The sequence below is a fragment of the Poecilia reticulata genome, chromosome 21, assembly GCF_904066995.2.
Source record: "Poecilia reticulata chromosome 21, P_reticulata-male-v2, whole genome shotgun sequence".
Lineage (NCBI taxonomy): Eukaryota > Metazoa > Chordata > Actinopteri > Cyprinodontiformes > Poeciliidae > Poecilia > Poecilia reticulata.
In genome coordinates this window covers 4,550,743-4,571,790 of record NC_088850.1, presented here as the reverse complement: position 1 = coordinate 4,571,790, position 21,048 = coordinate 4,550,743, and the positions used below count along the sequence as shown (strand labels likewise).

General features: G+C 36.9%; 2 protein-coding genes and 1 long non-coding RNA gene across 7 annotated transcripts in view; 2 read left to right on the top strand and 1 right to left on the bottom strand.

Moving 5' to 3' along the window:
* The first annotated feature begins 4 nt into the window (after positions 1–4).
* fsaf1 (40S small subunit processome assembly factor 1) lies at positions 5–5,937 on the top strand. 2 transcript variants are annotated; one of them, XM_008397267.3, is made up of 9 exons: positions 5–195; positions 1,057–1,221; positions 1,623–1,738; positions 1,972–2,031; positions 3,001–3,096; positions 3,848–3,934; positions 4,006–4,037; positions 4,748–4,883; positions 5,517–5,937. In XM_008397267.3, exons 1-8 carry the CDS (start codon positions 129–131, stop codon positions 4,872–4,874), a joined length of 750 nt encoding a protein of 249 aa, XP_008395489.2. In that variant the 5' UTR covers positions 5–128; the 3' UTR covers positions 4,875–4,883; positions 5,517–5,937. The 2 variants fall into 2 exon arrangements, with proteins under 2 accessions (XP_008395489.2, XP_008395488.2); XM_008397266.3 differs by having other exon boundaries at positions 1,951–2,031.
* Positions 5,684–21,048, bottom strand: part of trim67 (tripartite motif containing 67) — a 56,016-nt gene continuing 40,651 nt past the window's right edge. For 2 of the 3 annotated variants that reach the window (XM_008397264.2, XM_008397265.3), the window contains 5 exons: positions 16,084–16,222; positions 14,703–14,827; positions 14,032–14,210; positions 11,459–11,621; positions 5,684–10,329 (listed from right to left, as the gene is read on the bottom strand). In XM_008397264.2, the coding sequence (XP_008395486.1) occupies positions 10,282–10,329; positions 11,459–11,621; positions 14,032–14,210; positions 14,703–14,827; positions 16,084–16,222 (654 nt within the window). In that variant the 3' untranslated portion in view covers positions 5,684–10,281. The remainder of the gene's footprint in view (positions 10,330–11,458; positions 11,622–14,031; positions 14,211–14,702; positions 14,828–16,083; positions 16,223–21,048) is intronic. The other variant, XR_532413.2, reaches the window with a different exon arrangement.
* LOC145549659 (uncharacterized) lies at positions 11,630–13,457 on the top strand. 2 transcript variants are annotated; one of them, XR_014085500.1, is made up of 3 exons: positions 11,630–12,577; positions 12,647–12,714; positions 13,126–13,457. It is a non-coding gene; the product is annotated as an uncharacterized LOC145549659 (long non-coding RNA). The 2 variants fall into 2 exon arrangements; XR_014085499.1 differs by having other exon boundaries at positions 12,647–13,457.

Here is a 21,048-nt window from a genome sequence, read left to right as displayed (position 1 = left end):
TACGGTAGCTGGAAAGGACCACTCCGCTCCGCGTTGTGTGTTATCACGTGGGTTGTTATTCATAAAAACAAGTTAGCGACACATTTTTTGTTGTTTTCTTTTAACTTTCTTGAGTTCACCATCTGAAAATGAGTTCAGAGTTAGATGAGGACCGTTTGTTTCTGGAGCGGGTTCTGGATTCAGTTTATGACTTTGGTAAGCTGTATAAGCTAATGCTAGCTCTGTTAGCCGACTCAAGCTCTCCTGTTTGTTTTTATCACACAAAAGTAACAGGAAGATCAGGAATGCTTCGTTTTTTTCCTCATTTTGTATTTTAACTAGACCAAACTAGCTGAAACCGACTGATGTAGTAACAACTTAATAATATTAATGTTTTCATTTGTAAAGCGCTTTCATTCAAAGGGCTGAACAGACAAAATGAAACATTGCAGATTAAAAACAGGAAGGCAATAAAACAAATACAGAGTGAACAAGTGGGTCTTTAATTTACCTTTCAGATCATTCACATACTTATTAATTTATTATTTACCTTCATTATAAACTCATTGTTTTATTTACCAAAAAAGCTACTTTTAATAAGAGTTACAAAGAACAATACTTACACATTCAATTTACAAATAAATCCCGCTGTTAAAGTACAAACCTCTTGTTAGTAGCATGTATTCAAAGTTTGTAATACTATAGACAGTGAAAACTATGTAATTTTAAAAAAGAAACGTAAACATTAATTGTAGATATTCAGTCTTCCACTGCTTGTTGTTGAGGGTTTTGTTTCCTGTTTTAGATTGTTTATGTCTGTTAGTTATCTCTCGTGTGGAAATGTTTTATTTTGTTTGTTTTGCTTCTTTTAATGTCATGTGAGTTGCATAATGAGGCTTCTTTTGACAAAAGATGAAATTTCAGGTTTACACCGTCATGACTTGTGCTAAAGTTGATTAATGTCCTAATAAAATAAATTAAATTGCGTTTTCAGTAAATGAAGAAATAGTGTGTTAATAATGTTCTGAGGCTTTAGTTAGATCTGTTTCATGTTCTTTGTTTTGATTTTTGTTTCAGGATCAGAAACAAAAAAGAAGCTCAAAACCCAAAAGAAGAAAAAACGAAAACGATGTGAAGAAGAAGAAAAAGAAGAAGAAAAACTTCATGCAGTGAAGGAAACCTGCAGCGACGGTGAAGACAGCAGAGATGCTGAGATTCAGCAACCAAACACCGAACTGAAAGGTTAAAATTCATTATTTATTACTAAAAAGGCCTTAAATTTATTTATCTTAAAGTATGTCCTGAATGTATGGAGCTAAATTAGAGCCATAAAGTTTGTTCAAAAGAAGAAAAAAAAAACTGAAAAATTATTTTGAAACTGGGAAAAAAAAAATTAAAAAACACTTTTCAGATTCAATGTTTTTTTTTTAGTTTCAAAATAAATGTTCAGTTTAAATTTCAATGGCCCCAATCTATCTCCATATAAATGAGCCTCAGTTTGGTGTTAAGTTTACACCACAGCTGTCTTCAAAAGGGCTAAAAATTAAAACTTTAATTGATCAGAAGCCCTGTGGTTATCTTCACATTCCTGATTAGCGCCTGAAGGTTATTTTTCTGATTATTTTTTTATTCTAATTGATCAGATTCAAATGTTCAGCTGCAGAACAAAGTGGAGGTCGTCACATTTCAGGATCCCAGGAAGAAAATCAAAACCAAACAGTCTCCGGTCTCAACCAGGATCCCAGTTAAATCACCACAGGTTGGTCTAAATAACATGTTACTTAAGCTTCATGTGATGTGGTTTAACTAAAACTATATATTTTTAATGCTACAAACTTCTGACTAAAAATGTATTTCTTACAATGGAAACTTTACTTTGTTACTGAATGAACTCCATACAACCTTCCCTGTTTCCTTTGTCATCTCTTATTTCCATCACTTTTCTTCTTCTCTTGTCTTCATCGCCTTCAGGCGTCGCACTCGTCACGCCAGGACTCTCGGCAAGCAGAGCAGAAACAAATCAACCAGGAAGAGCAGCTCAGTTTGGAAAAGGTGACGTTATTTAATTTGATTTCACTGGGATCTCGACTGAGTTTATATTCGGGGTGTGTTGGGGCCATTCTAGACAGAAAAAAAGGGGGACTGAATTCCCACCAAAAAAAACAAGACATTTTGATATTGATCTCAAACATTTTCTAAAAAAAGAACTTGGACATTTCTGAGTTTGTCAAAAATTAGCAAGAAAAACTCAAAAAATTTCTAGGAAAAAAAACAAGAACATTTTTGAGTTCCAAAAACTGAAAATTTGCCAATAAATAAATAAATAAATTTGGAAATTTCTGACTTTAAAATATTGGAAGTTTTCTAGAAGAAATCTCAGAAATTGGAAGATAATCTCAGAAACTTTCTAGAAAAGCCAAGGAAATTTCTGAGCTCCAAAAGTTTATAATTTGCCCGTAAAAAAAAAATCGCCGAAATTTTATAGAAAAAAATTGGAAATTTTTAACTTCAAAATGTTCTAGAAAGAAACTTGTACAACGGCGTACTAAGGCCATTGTAGATCGAAAAAAGGAGTACATTTAAGGTTAATCTCTAAAATTTTCTAAAAAAAAAAAAAATTTCTGAGCTCCAAAAGTAATACAAAATTGCAAGAAAACTTTTTTGAAAATTTGAGATTAATCTCAGAAATATTCTAGAAAAACTTTTAAACCTCAAAAAATGTCCAAAAGTTGAAAATGTTTTACTTTTGAAATTCTGATATTTCTACGTTTTTTTTCTCGCACATGTGAGATTCATCTAAATCGTTCTGAGTTTTTTTTCTAGTAACTTTTCAAGCTAAAAATTGCCCTTGTTTTTCAAGAAAATTTCTGAGATTAAAATTTTCTGAGTCTTTGTAGGAAATTTACTCCTCGTTTTTCTTTTTGTCTAAAATGGCCGTAACACGGTGTCATATTTTTGTGATGTGTGGATTGCTGTATTTCATATTTATCATTTTAAACTCTGTGATGTCTTCCCTCTCAGGCTCGGCTGGACGTCCATCGGTTTGGAATAACGGGCTACAGGAAGGAGCAGCAGCGCGTTTTTGAGCAGGACAGAGCCATAATGCTGGGAGCCAGAGTAAGACGCTCGGAAAATGTTTTTGGCCATTTACTGATTTATTGTTTCTTATTTTTTGTCATATAATCCAAAAATCTGTCACATAAACATGACATAAAAAAATCCAAAAAAAGTAATTAAAATTAAATAATTTATTTTACTATGAGGGAAAAAACTATTCAAACCAATCAGACCCTATGTGAAAAGCTTCGTCATGAATTAACAGCCAAGTTTAACTTCACTCACCGTTTCCAGGCACATTTAAACTGAGCCTGTCTGTCAGCAGGAAGTAGGCAAAACAAACAGAGAAAATATGGAACATCTCAGAAATGTCAGTTTTTTCTAGAAAATTTCTAAGATTAATCTCAACATTTCTGAGGTTGAAAAGTTATAAATCTGCTTGGGGGGGGAAAAAAAATCTAATTTTGAGATAACTGAAAATTCAGAGTTTCAAGAGACAAAAATCTTTTACTTTTGAAACTCCAAAAATCTCAGAAATTTGTGACGTTAATGTCAAAATGTGAGTATTTCAAGCAAATATTTAACTTTTCAAGCTCAGAAATTTCAACGTCTTATTTAGAATATTTCTGAGATTAATCTAAAACATCTTTTGGCAAAATTTTATTCCTCTTTTTTTTATGTGCGTAATATCTGAAACATTCTAATGAGACAAAAAATCAGCAACGAGGCAAACACCATTTCACAATACTGCATATTACTAGCCAGCATCTCGATTCACAGCTTTAATTCCCATCTAATTTTGTGAATGAAGCCTCCAAAGAAGGAGTACATGAATTACAAGGTGCTGCAGGAACAAATCAAAGAGAAGAAGCAGAAACAAAACGAGGAGCTTCAGCCGGTAAGGCCTGCTAGAGGAATGATATTTCACAACAATCAAATTCTGCATGTTGTAATGTATCTACTTTGTAGGACAAGAAGAAAAAGAAGAAGAGTAATCAAAGGTGAGCGAGACCATTTAAATTAGGGGTGTCCAAAGTGTGGTGCGTGGGCCATATGTGGCTCCTGGACTGACTTTGTCCGGCCTACAATTAAAAAATTACACAAGTTGACCTGCCATCACAGCTGGTTGATGCAAATGGAGGTAAAAATATTACAAATTAAAATGTTCTAATGAAAAATGTCTGATGCAATAGAATATATATATATTTTTTTTTAACATACTTTTTTACATTCTCTTTGGTTTTGTAGTAAATACAGAAACATCTATTGAGTGACTTTAACTCGATGGTACCAAAATCTGCTTTTAATTAATATATTAAACATAGCTAAATACACAAAAATGTAACCCAAATCCTGTTTTTATAGCCGACTTCCTCACAAAAAATTAGCAAAATGAATGTCTTTCTTTTAATAATTCAAATTATGTACAATTATTATATATAATAATTTAAACAAGCATTCTAACAAAATGTCTGACTACTTCGTTTATTTTTATTGTTGTATGCTTAGTTTATTGCTGAACAGGTAAAATCTGATTTTAAATTGTTTTAGAAATTATTGTTTAACTTGACTTTAAAATTTTGGCCAATGTGACAAAAAGTTTGGACACCCCTGCTTTAAATACTTTTCACAGCAGTTTCAAATGTTTTCATTGGACTGATGCAGAGTGTTCAGTAGACGCTCAGTTGTCTTCTTGTGTATTTTCCCTCAGAGACAAAAAGAAACAACCAGCCTCTGGTTCTGGTTCTGGTTCTGGTACTGGTCAGGTGGGTCAGTTCAAGAACGGCATGCTGATCCTCAGTTCGAAGGAGATCCAGAAAATCAAAGGCAAAAGGTGAAGGGAAAAGGTAAGAAGATGGTTTCAGGGTGTTTTTTGCATCTCAGGCCACCAGAACATGACAGTCTTAAAGGGGACATATTCTGCAGAATTAACATGTTTGTATGTTTTTGTTCTCCCACTTGGGTCTCAACTGTTTCTAAAAACAACCCAAGTGCTTAAAAAAACATCTATCTGGCAGTAAGTTCATGTTTTTTGGTGTCTGAAACGTTTTAATGAGACAAAAAAATCTCATGACGCTACATTAGCGTCACAAATCAGCAGGCAATGACCCTTCACCTAGTAACCCCAGCAGAACTCAACCCGTAACCTAGCAACCCCAGCAAAGTTCCGCCTGTAACCTAGCAACCGGAGCTGGTCAGCTCAAAATATGCAGAACTGATCAGACTAAAATGTCATTTTTTTAAAGAATGATTTTGTGCAAAATATGTAATGAACATGGTTTTGCCCGTATACCCATTCTAACCCGTTCTAGGACGCATAATAAGTCACCTTCAAGTGAATAAGTAGAAGCTAACCAGACTTCTTGGATGCTAGGAACTTCCCTTTTTAGTGTAACTCACAGATCTTGAACTTTCAAGTCCGCTTAGAAACAAAATAAGTTGAAGATAATGTTTTTTATGTTTAAATTTTCTGCTTTCAGGTGGGATTAATCCAAAGGAGCAGGACAGAAACGGCAGCAGACTGGAGGAAACAATCCTGATAAGACACTGACCTGTAGCAATAGCTGGAAGGATTCAAGAGTCGGACATCTTGAGCAGGGAATCGTGGCTGGGCGTAAACATGCCAACACAAAGAGACTTGGGCAGATTCATTTCAGACCCCACTTTATTTATTCCCCTTCTTATAAAGTACCCAAAAAAGGAGACAAAGCTGTTTCTTGTATTTTTCATGTTTAGGTTTTAAAAATTAATGGAGTTGAGTCTGTTTTCATCATTTACAAACAATGTAGTCGTACAAAACATTTACATTGGCAGCAGGGGACAACTGGAGGACAAAATTGAGGTAATAAAAAAGAAAAAGTCACATTTTCTTTGATGAATAAATATATATACACAACAGGAGACAGCAGAAGCAAAGCAGTTTTTTCTAACACTCAAGCCTGAATTTACAAAGCTCGTCTCCAGCCTCAACAGGCTTTAGATGTAAACACTTGATGTTAAAGGGACGATGTGAAAGTTGATGATAATGAAAGAACACAGTTGGTCGGGTTGTTTGGGCTGGTTGAGGTCAGTTACTTTTCTCCACGCAGCTTCTTGGTTTGATTTTTGAATTTCAAAATGAGGAGAATGAGAAACGAAGATTCATGACAAAACCTGGATGAATTAATATTAATGTTAATTACCATCGTTAATTACCAAATCTATGTTATGAACAGCATTATGACACGTTTGGTCACCTGGGGGACCAAACACACTGGAGTCCCCAGGTGACCCAGGTTTGGTTTAAACATAAATGCGATGGCATATTAGGGTCATTGCAAATAGAAAAAAAAGTACACCCCCCCACCAAAAAAAAAAAAAATCTAAATTTTGATATGAATCTTTTCTAGAAAAAAATTCTGAGATTGAAAATACAAAACTTTTCAGAAAAACTCAAAGTATTGAGAAAATTTTTTTTGAAAATGTTGCTAGAAAACCTCCCACAAATTTTGAGATTAATCTCAGAAATTTTCAAGAAGAAAGACGGTCATTTCTGAGTTTCAAAGGCCAAAACTTTTCTAGAATTTTTTTTTTTTAGAATTTTTGAGAAAAATCAAAACATTTCCGAGCTTTAAGTAAAAAATTGCAAAAAAAAATCTGAAATTTTAAGATTAATCTCAAACATTTTCTAGAAAAAATGTTTTCAATAAAAAAGTCTTTAAAAATTTCTAAAAAAAAAATGATATTTTCAATTAATCTCTGAAAATTTCTAGAAAAAAAACTTAGAAAGTTCTGAGTTTGAAGAGTTAAAAAATTGCTATAAAAACTCAGAAATTTTTAGATTAATCTCAAAGTTATATAAGGAAATATAAGGTTTCTTGCTGGTTTTTTTCTTGTAAATTTTCAATTCAGAAATGTCCTTTTTTTTCTATAAAATTTCTAATATTTTGGTAGAAATTTACTCCTTTTTTCTATTTACAGTGGTCCTAGTATGCCGCCAGCCATAACTAATTTGATATCTCCACGTTTTAAATTCAGAAAGATACTGTCCTATTTTCCCAGCAACATGAGTTAAATCTAAGAAGTGACATTCATAGGTGGGTATCAGGTAAAGGGACATGCTAAACAAGCACAAATACAAAACAACACTTAAACAGGAGAGTCTGCATGTGAATCAAATCCATTACTAGATTCTTGTTTTTTGTCACAACATTTTTTAGATGAAAAGCATATGTAGCTAAAGTATCATCTGAAATCACTGAAAGGTAAGGAGTTGGAGCGCTATAAACAAAATCTGGAGCTCAGAAAGAAAGATTTTCCTTCTTACACAATGGATGTAATGTTCCAGCTCAACTACTGGGCTGAAATCTATTTCTGGTTACAGTAAATTCAGCCACCAGGAAGGTTTTTGATCTGGAGTGGGAGGTGAAAGGAGGGTCAGAGCTGAGCAGCCAAGCTGATAAAAATAAAGCCCTGAGGTGGAAACTGGTTGGAGCAAATCAGGACACAAGTCGCCTTCAGCTGATGCTCACATATTTGACACTTGTCAAAACTCTTACATCCTGACCTCTTTGCCATGCTAAAAATGCTAAATTTGAAAGTTAAATACATACGTTTTAATGTCAATTCAAATGTAAATTTAAAAAAATCACCAGATTACTTTTTATGTTGCAAAATTACTCCTTTTGTTTGTTGCCAAAAGCAACCGAATAACACAATGTTGCTCGGTGCTAACGACCTAGCGACTATTGTTAGCAACCCCGCTGCCTACAGTGATGTTATGAGCTAAAAAAATAGACTTAAGAGGAACAGAATGAGATAAATGTGAAATATTTAAGCAGACATTTTGGTTTAAAAATATATAATATCGGTTTTGGACATTTTTCTGCTAGTAATGTTAGCAACCTAATGCTAGCAACCGTTGTCTTTATATTTTAACGGCAGCTTTCATTCATCGATGTTGCACCACTGCCGTTGCTAGCAACCTACCTTCCGACAAATGTACTGTGCATAGGGGAAAAAATATGAAGATTGTATATTTATTTTAGTTTAAAAATATATTTTACTGTGTTATGTAGTTTTTTGAGCATTTGTAAGATCATATTAGTGTTGTATTGACTGCTAAACACGATCTCTACTAGTGAAAATAACTACAATTAATCTGTTAGCCGGACCCTTGGCAGATTTAGACTTAAAATAATTTTATTTCAAGTATTTTTCTGATAGAAAATGAGACAGAAAATGACAAATTGTGATAGGACTAGTTGTGGCTGCTTTGAGATGAAAAACATCGAGCACTAAAAGTCTAAACTATGGGACGTGTTTCAGAAATAATTAGTAATTACCCTATGTAAATATTAAAAAGGGATTTTAGACAACACCTTTAACAAAGGAAAATAAATATATCATCATATGTTTCATAAATTAGAAGGTTTCCATATTCTTCCACTGGCTTCTTCCATTTAAAAGATAAATATGTTTAGAAAATACAAAACATACCACATGATTTTTAATAAAAACATTACCTGATCGAATGCAGTAAAAATACCAGGTTTTTCCTCCGTTGTGCATTTCAGTTCGTTCACGCTGTTTGTGTAAAATAAAACTGGCATTTACGATATGAGCTGTATACTAGTTCATCATTAAATAACCACATACCTCAAAGCATAATCTACATAACACATATCCCTGATTAAATGCTCAAATATTTTAAATTATGGAGGGAATTTTAACATATTTTCACAATTCAACGAGTCAGTGTTTCAGCTGGATGTCTGAAGAGCTGCCGTTCCCAACATTGGCCAGCAGGGGGCGACCTGTTACAGCTCATAACAACATCACTCATTGCAGAGGCAATAAAACATTATTTACAGAACATTTTCAGACAGTTTGCAAACTTGCTTGTCGATCCATGCTTAATATCACAAGTCACATATCAGTATCTACAGTTTGTCGATTTGCATCCACACATTAGTCCAGTTTTATATGGCAGGTCAGGCTATTCTCACGCATGTTCTTAGGGAAAAGAGAAAAAAAACAAAGTAGATGTAATAAAACTCAATATTAAACACCTTCAGCTTTTAATAACAAACCTTTCCATGGATGTGTTGTGTTCTTAGACGTTGGTAATTTCACGTATCCTACAGCCATCAGGTCACAGTGGTCTGGTTTAAGCTACTGTCCTCTCCAGGTAGCCGTATTTGGTCCCTAATGAAAAATGCAGCAGCAGACGTGGTTCAACCTGACGGGACGGGTACGGAGGAAGATTAGGACCACTGAAATAAAAATATTCTCACTTAGGCCTCAGAATTCTGACTTTAAACTCAAGTCTCCAGAGATTATAGTCAGAATCCAGAGAAAAAAGCCAAAAGACGAGAAAAAAGTTAAAAAGTAAAAATTCTGATAAAAAGAGGGGAAAATCAGAATTTTAATTTAAAAAGTCAGAATTCTAGACTAAAGTCAGAATTGTGAAAAAAGGTCAAAATTTCAGTTTCCTTATTCGTCTTCCGTAGAGTTGGATTTCACTGACACGTTAAAGATGCTTCAGAGTTTCTGAGTTTCTTCAGAGACGAAGAGATGAGCGGAGAAAGAAATTATTTTGAGACACTTCTACCGATCTCATTTAGTGGCTTTTGGCTGTTATAAAATTTACTCAGTTTCGTTTCATATTTATGACAGAGTATTAGGCCCACGCCATGCTAAGAAAATAAAATAAATGAATAAAATTGTTAAATTATAAATTATTTTTCTCAATCAATCTTTGTACCACTTATATAATGTTTTTGGTCAACTTCTACTGGCTTTCAACTTACAGCTAAGAAAATCCAATATAATCATTCACACAGGGCTGTTGAGGCTGGAGGTGTGGGAAAGGTTTGAAGTTAAAGTTGAGCGGTTTCCATTTTATGATTACTGATGCAAACTTTGATACTATTCTCCAAGCTATTTTCTGCACAGTGAGAATGTCTTCTAGCTGTTTGGCTTTACTATTCAAGGCTAGATCCTCATGTTATAAAAGTCGGAACTGGATGGAACAAAAATGAAAACATGAATTCTGTACAATAACTCCAATCATCTGTGTAAGAATGTCCATAATCAATCAGATTTGTTCCTTTGCTATGACATGATGTGTAGTGTCTGAGACGAAACAGCACCTCGAGGAGGATGGGAAGAACCCAACCTGATGTTTCAGAAAAACATAGAGGTGAGTCTGCATGTGACATCAGAGGTTTGTATCCAGGGCACACAGGAAGGAGGAATGAGCTCCTACTGTTTGATATTCTTTGGCACCTCCAGGCCGGTCAGTAAGGTCACCTGAAGGGAAGAAAACAAATAAAAACACTCAGCAAGCGGACGGCTACACGTACATATCTCTTGTTTCACTGGAAGGGCTTCGCTGGATTCACATTTTGCACGTTTTTGTTCTGCCATTTTGGTTTCATCCGTTTCTAAAAACGGTTAAAGCGCTTAAAAAGCCACACATATGTTTTTAGGCAACAAGTTAATGTTCTTTTTGGTGTCTGGAAAACCAGCCATTTCACAAATCAGCAGGTTCTGCCCGTTACCTAGCAACCGAAGTGGAATTCCACCTGTAACCTAGCAACCCCAGTGGAATTCTTCCTGTAAACTAGCAACTAAAGCTGAGCTCTAGAGCAATTTGTCAGCTTTGCTTTTGTAAATCTGGGAAATGAGTCAAAATTCTGGCTACTTTAATGTGAATAAACATATTTTTATTTTTATTTGGATGTCATTGTCTTTCTTTAGTGGTACGTATACAGTTAGCATAAGAAAGGAAAAATCAAACAATCCTTATCTGCATCTGCAGCTTACAATGTTAAAGTGACGCTTAAACTACTGTATATCCATCTTTTAATTAAAATGACTATAAACAAACTGTTATATTTTTCAAAAATGTATTTTTATCTGCCAGAATAGGAATTTAAAACGCTGGAAGTAATATTTTTAAGCAACCCAGTCAGAGACCTGACTGGAATCTCATAAAAAATATTTGGATTGAGTCAGTGAGCACGCTTTACTGCTAACCTAATCTTTTTTGGTTAGCATTTTTGCTAACTTTAGGAATGCTTAGCACACCTAGCTTTCCCCAAATAAAATTTTCTGGATAAATTGTAAAGCTCTAATTTACCTAGCTGTTTTGTAACTTTTAGCTGAATAAAGTTCAACATTTGTGTTGAAGTTTTAGTTATCGAGATAAGAATATTCAAGTAGAGAGATGTTTATATTCATCCAGGTTTTTTAAAGTAGATTCAGGCTGTTTACTCAGTAGTTTTGGCTCTTAAATCAAGTTCTAGTTGTTCCCAGAGTCTGAAGACAGTTACAGAACCTGGTCTCATAGCAAATGAGCATCAGTCCTAAAAATGGTTTACTGATCCAGACGATGTCAGTAACTTCTCAGAAAATGTTCCAGGCACCAAAAGCCGACCTGAACGTTTCTGTTAAGGCTGACAGCAGGAACAAAAACGCCGTCCAGGTTCTCGAAGGCTGTTTGTCCGTGCTGCTCCTTGTTTATGAAGAAGGTCAGGGTGCGTTTGGTCAGGTCCAGCAGGATGCCCACGGTGGAGCCCTTCATAATGCCCCCCTCCGCTCTGCCAGCACAAACACAGAGAAGATGGCAGGTCACTTTGAACAAGGTGGAACAGGAAAGGAGGGAGCATTTCTAGTTCTTCAACTGCACTATTCCTCTCAAATCTCGCTGCTTCACAGCACAGTGTGAGCTTTCTCCCATTGACTTGGATTCCTCTGATAGAATTTCAACTGGACCAATCAGAGAACAGAAGGAGAAGCTGTGAACAGTGATGTTGATTTTCTGCTCTGTTTAAAAGTTGTAGTCTGCCTGTAGTTTTACCAGTGGCAGGGAAGAAAGTGAAAAAATTAACATTAACAGCCATCTTCTTTGGATGATTGTTTACAGCACAGGTAAGCTTCATAGCATCGAACTGGTGCATTATGTAGGTTGTGGCCAAAAGATTAGATAAGGTTGAAAGGGTGGTATTTTGTAAAATCAACTTTTTTGAGTTTTACATCATGTTATAAAGTTATTTCCTCATAAAAATACACCTGGATTGTTGCTTTGAGTCTTTCGCATGTTTGAGAAATCCTGTAATCTCCATGGTAACCATTCAGCAGTGTAAAACGCCTAGGTGGGCCTAGCCCCGTGTAACCCAGTGTTAAAAACACAAGTAAAATGAATAGATGTTGATTTAATATCTCATTCCACAACGAGATTAAAAAGTATTTAAGTCTAAAAAAAATAATGTTTGTAAATATGTTCTTAAATATTGATAATAAAAAAAAGTGCTAAAAATCTTTTAAACCTGTGAAATATCCCTTTAATGATTGCTTTTAGTGACATTTTAAACAACCAATAACTGGCACCGTCTGATTTCACATCAGCCAATCAGGTTGATTGTCCCGCCCCTTTGACTGCTGGCTGAGATTTAGCTCAGATTGCGTCTAACTCCCGTGAGAGCTGAGAACTAACGGTTGTTCCGTGAATCCCCCGTAAGATTCTGTTAAATTCTACGAAAAATCCTGGAAATTGGTAAGACAATGTTAAATTAGTATCTCAGAATTCATAATTCAAAATAGTGAATCTGTTTTTTTAAATTAGATCTCCAAAAGCTTCTAACAGCTGACGTCCGGAAAAATCCCTGGTAGTTTTATAGCATTGAAGCATCGGTGAGTAATCGCACGCGCTCAGCCGTTGGCCCAGTAAATTCACTAAAAATTGGCTAAAATACCTAATAACTGTTCAAATTTAATAAAAAATAAAATTGTATTATACATTTTATATCATTATTATTGTGTATGTTGTATTTTTTCCATGTAAATTTACTTATTTTTCTATTAGTACGTTTTAATATTTCAACGTTGTTAATGTGATGGTGCTGTGATGTGTTCTTATTACTTAGGAACTTTCTATTCTCTGTAGGTCAGAGGTAATGCGGGTTTCTAATCCACATTTTGAATGTTAGACTTAGTGTTATAAATGTACTTTGGCACTTTTAGTTTGAAATTTGAATTGTTACTTAAGCTTTATTGATATTAGCGTCCTGAATTTTAAGCTACTTTACTTTGACCTTCTTCCAGGTCAGGTTTTTTGTTTCCTATGGTGCACTTTTGAAACATTGTGCCAGAGACATCAAGACCAACCTTACAAGAACTTGGATGGTGAGCCCCAGCCCAGAGGACCAAGTGAACTGGTAGACAGTGACCCGACTGGTCACCAGCCGTGAAACACAAAAAAATATTTCACAGACATATTGAAAAGACTAAACAAACTTTGAAAGAACATTTGACAGACACATAAAAGACTGGGTTATTTTTTTTATTAAATTTTTTTTTAAAGCGCGCAATTTTTGTTTATTTGTACAATGTGGATCCACAAATGTTGTTTATATTAAATTCTATTTTTTTATATACATTGTGTGCTCTCCTCTGTTGTTCACACCTAGGCTCCCCCGAATTTAGAATCTCCTGATCAGGCCCAACGTACTTATACTTTTGTAGTGTTGGTATTGCCATCTACTATTAAAAGGTATTTAAAGTAACCCTTCTTGCGGGTTACACCTGCCTTCGAGGACTAAGGTCCTCCTCGGTTATGCAGCTTCCAAGCTGCCGAGCCTCACAAAGATTATTTTTTAGCAATACGTAAAAAATTTTTGGAGTCTGGAAAACGAGCCATTTCAAAACCCTCCCGATTGTTGAGTCACACTGCGCCTTTACCTAGCAACCTAGCCGAGCCCAGCCCCGTTACCTAGGAACCCAAATGAAGCTCCAGCACATGTGGTCAGCAGGTTTTATTGCAGTATGCGCTGCACAATGGCTTCTGGAAAAGTGTTTTATTGTTAACTGACAATACAGAAACCACTTTCTGCATTTTTGTTGGTTTTGCAGGAGCCTACACTTCTGCTTTTCAAAGATAACCAAATGGCCCAACCTTCCTAAAAACAATGCTACTGTGCTTCTCTACTTGTGGTGACGATAAACTCCTACCTGTTGGTGTGGGAGTTGTTATGCATGAACCAGGACCGGTTGTTGTCCACATACATGGCCCAGGCCTTGTCGTCCTTCCCCAGCATAATTTCTTTCATGGTGTTGATCCTCGCCACGCCGAACGCAGGGTCCGGGTGGTTGTCATAGCGATCAATGGTGACTTCCCAATAGTGACTTCCCTGAAATGTGTGGAAGAATTGTGGAAACTTTCATTTGTTTCCACTACAGATGTGAGCAAAACTCTGTCGATATTGTGCTAATGTCGAAATTGTGGTGTTTCTATTAGATAAGAAACACAAATAAAAAAAGTTTGTTCACTTGGTGTTTTTAAATAGCATTTTACTCCAATTACTCCCTGTTGTCGTCTTCTTTGTCATTTCTGTCAGTAGTTACATCTGGTTGTTGATCACATGACTTGTGTGATGCGAAAACAAAGTGTTTTTATTGCAGTTTTGCAAAATTAACCAATTTCAATATAGCTAAAAAAAAACACCTCATCGTAGCGCCAAAATTTTTAATGAACAAACAAGAGTTTTTTGAATTTCCGTGTTTTTATTAAGCAAATTTATTTTCAAAATGTCAAATTTCACAATTATATGGTCAATGGAAACACAGCTACTGTAATATAATCATCTGGACAGAGAAAATGTTCAAATTAAAACCACCCTTACCTTTGAGAATGCAGCCGTCCCCAGAACCACGCGGTCGTCGTAGCTGCTACACGTAGCCGTCTGGTTCTCATTAGACAGAACGATGTCACGATGAGCCGAGGTGGGGTCAAAGGTGAACCAAGCCACTGTATCGACAACAATAAACTTACCCAAGTTAAATATGTGTGTAAATAAAAATAAATATGCATTTGCTTTAGTGCTTTCTATGAGGTTCTTGGCAAATTTCATCAAATGAAGCCAGCTGACCCGTTGCTAAGCTGGAGACATTTGATAAGTTCAGTTAAATCTTTAATACAATCATAAATGTAGTGCAATAAATACATTATGTAAAGCAGGGACGTCAAAGTCATTTTCACCAAATTAACATCATGAATATTGTTGAAGGGTCAGCTGTACCAGATTTGACAATATTCAGTTAAAGAACTGCATTGATTTGACTGATGTAAAAATACTTAAGCACACGACGTCCACTGGAGTCTAAAGGGCCGCATGAAAGCCTATGACGGCCCAGAATTGGCCCCCGGGCCTCGAGTTTAACACATAATATAAAGGATCCGATGTATTATCATCAATGATGGCATTAAATTGACCATAGAAAAGCGTACAAAGTAAAAGAGAGTTGTTTTAACAAAAACAGGATGCAAAAAGAAAAAAAAAAACTAAACTGGAGAAAGAAGGAAACCATATAATCATGATTGTTGAACTGTGAAAAAGTCAGATGTACTGTGTATAAATGTAGTATAAACGTGCATCTGTTTGCCGCAATCTGATGCGATAATCTTAGATCATAATATCATCTGAGTATAATCTGACTTCTACTCTACTGCTGCCTCAACCTTACTGGATGTCAAGTTATAGTTTGTGAAATCACATTTACAGTTATACAAAAGAGCAAGTATTTCTAAATTATCTTCACAAAACCTATCGAAAAAGAAATAATACAAGTGTGAGTGTAAATGCTGAGTTGGTGGTGTGGCCAACAGAAACTTATTTGGATTTAAAGTGACAGACGCCCTAAATTAGCTCATACTCAAAGGAGGTCAAAATTCAAAAATCCTATTATCTAGAATGATTTTGTGTAAAAAATGTAAGGAGCATGTTTTGTATCGGCCACATATCAATCCTAACCAGTTTAAGGAAGCATACTAGGTCACAATAATGGCAAATAAAAAGTTTGTTCACACTTAAGTATTGAATTATCTTTTTATGCTGGATAAAAATTATTATTTTTTTATTTTCTTAGAGAAAAATTAATAATATTTCCTATTTTTGACTTTCATTTTACGTCTCCTTCACTATTCTTTTTGTACGTCATGTTTTTATAAATAGAAAATTCACACAAACAAAAGCCAAACTGTATGTGCAGAAGTGAGTTATTTACCATCAGAAGTCTTGAGCACCACCGTCTTGCTGTACGGTCCGACTCCGACGGCGTTGTAGGCTTTCACTCTGGCGTTGTAGGAGCTGTTGAAGTGCAGGCCGTCCACCGTGCAGACAGTCTCCTTCCCCACATACACCTCCTGAGGTCCGACATGTCTCGGCATCATTACTAATGCCGTTTACATTAGGGGTGTAGTGATACAATAATTTCACGATACGATATGACATACGATATTCTGGTCACGATATGATATGTATTACAATATTTGTTGAGCGATACAATTCGATACAATTCAGTGCATTTTTACAATTTTCTGAAATATTTTAGAAGGACAGAGTGATTTTAGTGACATTTTATGTTCCATAGACTTGAATTTAGTTAACTGAAAACTGATTAAAAGCACCAACTACACAATACCTGTTTAGAAACTCTGATTGGACAGTCTAACAGTCTGCCGCTGGACAAAATGAATCAAAGATGCAGTGAGAGAATTAGTTTCTTTCATTTAATTCATGTGGATTTGACATAAACTCAAAAGTTTAAACGGTAATCCAGGAGCAGAGTGGGGAGATTATCAGGCTCTGTAGACTCTCAATATGCAAATGATTGCATTTATGTTTTTTCTTTTGGACACTGTGGCTGCATTTTGGACAGGGGCGGATCTAGCCGGGTGGCAGGGGTGGCAGTTGCCACCCCAAACGAGAGCCTCGCCACCCCTGTTGCCACCCCAGCTGGCGACAATGAATTCAATAAATAGTTATGGCAAATCGGACATTAAGCGTATGAAACTCTTTTTTCCCCGAGTACATTGAATGCAACACAATGTAACCTGACACCCACTGCTAAGTAGCGGGAAGTGAGAGAGAAGGACAGAGCGCGAGGCAGCAGCATTGATAGATGTATATGTTACTGGACTGGACATGACGTGATTTATCGTAAGTCACACATGATGCGCCATTGCTGTACATCGAGTCAGAAATATCGGTGGTCAGGAAAATACTGCAGTCACGCAAAGACTCAGAACAACAAACGAAATGTTTAGCAGTTAATTCAACCATAGATAATGGTAATAAGGGCTTCAGATTTCACAGGTGAGGAAAACGTTTTAATTTAAAGAAAACATTGAACAAGTGAGCAGTGGGTCAGTTATACTAGCCTAACTGTTGTTAGCCTGCTACTGACTTTGATAACCTTAGCATGTGCTGCGCAGTTCGGTGTGTTTTGGTTCCGTTAGCACTAAACAACCCGCCCACCACGTCATCAGTAGAGCAGCTGTTTAAATCAGCTAATCAACCGCCGCTGTGCTCAGGCGAAATCTTATTAATAATCACAATATAGACATTAAGCCTGACAGCATAATGTAACAGACTGGATGTTCTGTTTTAGTGTTTTTGCTACTTTTTTGTGTGGGAAATGTTTGTTTTTTGGTGTTGATTCCTCTGATCGGTAATCTCTGCTCTATGTGCTTGTTGAGCGGTTGTCTGTCGGTTGCCATGGCGACGGGTCCGCATAAAGCGACACACTGCGAGAAAAGGCAGAATCAAAGTTGTTGGAGCTATTTTTTCTTTATTTCTTTATCCATTTTAATTTTGTTACTTTATTCTTAAATTTCTATTTTTTTTATTATTTACAGAGTTTATTGTATTGTATTTGGCCCTGTCTTCGCACGTTGGGCAGGCGGCGTATTTCGATTTGCATGGAGCTCGAGCGCCGTAAACGTCTTCTTCCTTTGCCCTTTTGGCCAGGACAGAAGTTAGCGTCTCATAGTCTGGTCTCCTTCTAGGGCAAACGTCCTCAGCCGAGGACGTTTGTGGAAGATTGTCCAAATCTTCCCCTATGACTGCCCTGTCTTGAGACCGGTCTTGTGACGCCACTTCTGTCAGAGCAGAGGTTGAGGATTCAGATCCAACAACCTCTGCTCTGCAAACTTCCCCAGCCGGGGAAGCTTGCTTGGCCATCGGGGAAGGGTTGAAGAGGTACGCGTCAAATTCGTCGTACTCAATGGAGTCCTCCCTATGACTGCTAATGTCAAATGTTATGTTCGGAAGAATTGTATTAAAAATCTTCCTCACTCCGGTTGTGATAAAATATCCAGCACCAAGAGTTAAAGGGAAAAAGACCGTGGCCACAACCTGTTCCATTCCTAAAATCACTAATAAACACAAACCTGCGAGGCGAAGAGATGATTGGATATAAGCTCCTGTTTTGAGAGCCAAGCATTCATAACCTCAGATGTTCTTTGATCTGTCATAATATTTTTGTGACAGATTTCTCCTTGTCCTGTATTGGGATAAAATGGTTTTCTGGACATAATGTATGTCAATTGGTATGCATATCAGTAATGCATATCAATTAGCAGGAGAATGAAAGACGTAAAAAATAATTAACTATACTACATTAAGAAATTTTATTTAAGCCTCGGTGCTACATGAAGCTCATTTTGAAACAATGCAAGTTAAAAACAATATTTCGTATTGTTTTTATTACAAAATATTAAAAACAATATATATATATATATATAAAAAAAAAAAAAAAATTCCCTTCTCACCCTCCGCGGGTGGTCTGTTTCATCCTCTGAGCTCGGGTCCTCTACCAGAGGCCTGGGAGCTTGAGGGTTCTGCGCAGTATCTTGGCTGTGCCTAGAACTGCACATTTCTGGACTGAGATGTCTGATGTTGTTCCTGGGATCTGTTTGAGCAACTGCTCCAGTTTGGGGGTGACTGCCCCGAGGGCCCGATGACCACAGGCACCACTGTGGTCTTCACCTTCCAGGTCTTTTCCAGTTCCTCCCTGAGGCCCTGGTATTTCTCCAATTTCTCATGCTCCTTTTTCCTGATGTTGTAGTCACATGGTATTGCTACATCCACCACAACGGCTTTCCTCTGTTCTTTATCCACCACCACAATGTCCGGTTGGTTCGCCATTACCATCTTGTCTGTCTGGATCTGGAAGTCCCACAGGATCTTAGCTCGGTCGTTCTCCACCACTTTTGGGGGTGTTCCCCACTTTGATCTCGGGGCTTCCAGTCCATATTCTGCACAGATGTTCCTGTACACTATGCCCATCACTTGGTTATGTCGTTCCATGTACGCTTTCCCTGCCAGCATCTTGCACCCTGCTATTATGTGCTGGACTGTCTCAGGGGCCTCCTTGCACAACCTACACCTTGGGTCTTGTCTGGTGTGGTAGATCTGAGCCTCTATTGCTCTGGTGTTTAGGGCCTGTTCCTGGGCGGCCAGGATGAGAGCCTCTGTGCTGTCCTTGAGTCCAGCTTTCTCCAGCCATTGGTAGGTTTTCCTGACATCAGCCACTTCAGTTATTTGTCAGTGGTACATCCCATGTAGGGGCTTGTCCTCCCATGATGGTACTTCCAGCACCTTGTCTTCTGTTCCCCATTGCCTGAGACATTCGCTGAGCACATCGTCTGTTGAGGCTTTGTCCTTGATGTATGTATGGATCTTGGATGTTTCATCCTGGACAGTGGCTCTCACACTCACTAGTCCTCTGCCTCCTTCCTTACGGCTCGTGTACAGTCTCAGGGTGCTGGATTTGGGGTGGAATCCTCCATGCATGGTTAGTAGCTTCCGAGTCTTAACATCCGTGGCCTTCATCTCTTCCATTGGCCAGTATTATTGTTTTTAATACGAAATATTAAAAACAATATATATATATATAAAAGACCCTGCCACCCTCTTGCCACCCCATAAATATTTTTCTAGATCCGCCCCTGATTTTGGAGTAAAAATGCAGCCACAAATGCAGTCTTTTGCACTATGGGGAAAAAGGCTTTTCTACCTTGGCTCCCGGAATTAGCCGTGGCTGTAAGCTGTTTACTACTAACTGCTAAAGTAGTGGCTCCTCCTCACCCCGTAGGAAACCGCTAAGCTAAAAACTAATTACGAAGTGAATACTACCAGTCGAAATTTGCATCAATTTCGCGATCTCACTGCTTTTGCAGCTGCTCCGTTCGCGCCGCTGCTACTTTCCGCTTCTCCGTTCCGCTTCTCTGTCACGGTTACTTGCGCAACTCTACTTTGTTTCTCATCAACAAAATACAGCACATCGTTATTTATTGAAGATTTAACATTTCCAAAAACACAGGAATCTAATGTTTTGTTTTGTACGTTTGGAAGCTCATTCCCTCTCACATAATCGGAAAAGCCGGGAAATGGCGGCGCTTTTGACATTTCTCTGACATTCGGAAAAATATGGTTTACTAATTTTAGCATAACTCCGGTTATACTTGGCCTATTGACACAATTTAAAAACTGGTGTGTAGCTTATAATGTGCACTTTAAGCTCAAGTTGAAAGTGAGACTCAGGGAGGCAGAGTCTTGCTGCTGTGCCGTAACAAACTAGACGTTAAAAAGAGCTATAAGGCTATGGACCCCTATGGTTTAACGGATTGATACTCGGATGAAAAATCGATACTTTCCTAGGGCGGAAAATATCGATATATATCACCAAATCGATTTATTTATACAGCTCTAGTTTACATGGAGGCAAGCACAGGTTATGCTCTGTGCATTATACATGAGGAGAGGTCGAGAAATGTTTGTTTACCCATGCCGTAATTAATCACTTTTCTTATTCTAGAGCAGAGCAGCTTTTTCATTATTAATAACAAAAGCTACAACAGAACATTTGACACAGATTGCTGTATTTTGGTTAGATTTATTGCTCTTTATCAATAATCTGGACAAAATAATCAGCTATAAGAAATTTTCTGCATGTTTGGGGAGAGATACGTTAAGTTGTCACTGCTAATTTTATTTCTAATTACCATGATGCTGGAGAAAACACACCTTTATATTAACTAACAACTCTGTACCTTTCTCAGCTTCCGTGTTACACTCGTTATGCTTCACTACACACTACAAGCTGTCATCCGCCTGCTTCCTCCTCATTTAAATCACAATATCATCTGCATAGAGCATAATGTAAGAATTCAAAATCTGTTTAAAC

Bases quoted from the DNA above. Each gene is read 5' to 3' on its own strand.
- fsaf1 (XM_008397266.3), top strand. From the start codon at position 129: ATGAGTTCAGAGTTAGATGAGGACCGTTTGTTTCTGGAGCGGGTTCTG. The intron at 2,032-3,000 runs GTGACGTTATTT...CTTCCCTCTCAG, and splicing joins AGCAGCTCAGTTTGGAAAAG to GCTCGGCTGGACGTCCATCG. The intron at 4,038-4,747 runs GTGAGCGAGACC...ATTTTCCCTCAG, and splicing joins AAGAAGAAGAGTAATCAAAG to AGACAAAAAGAAACAACCAG.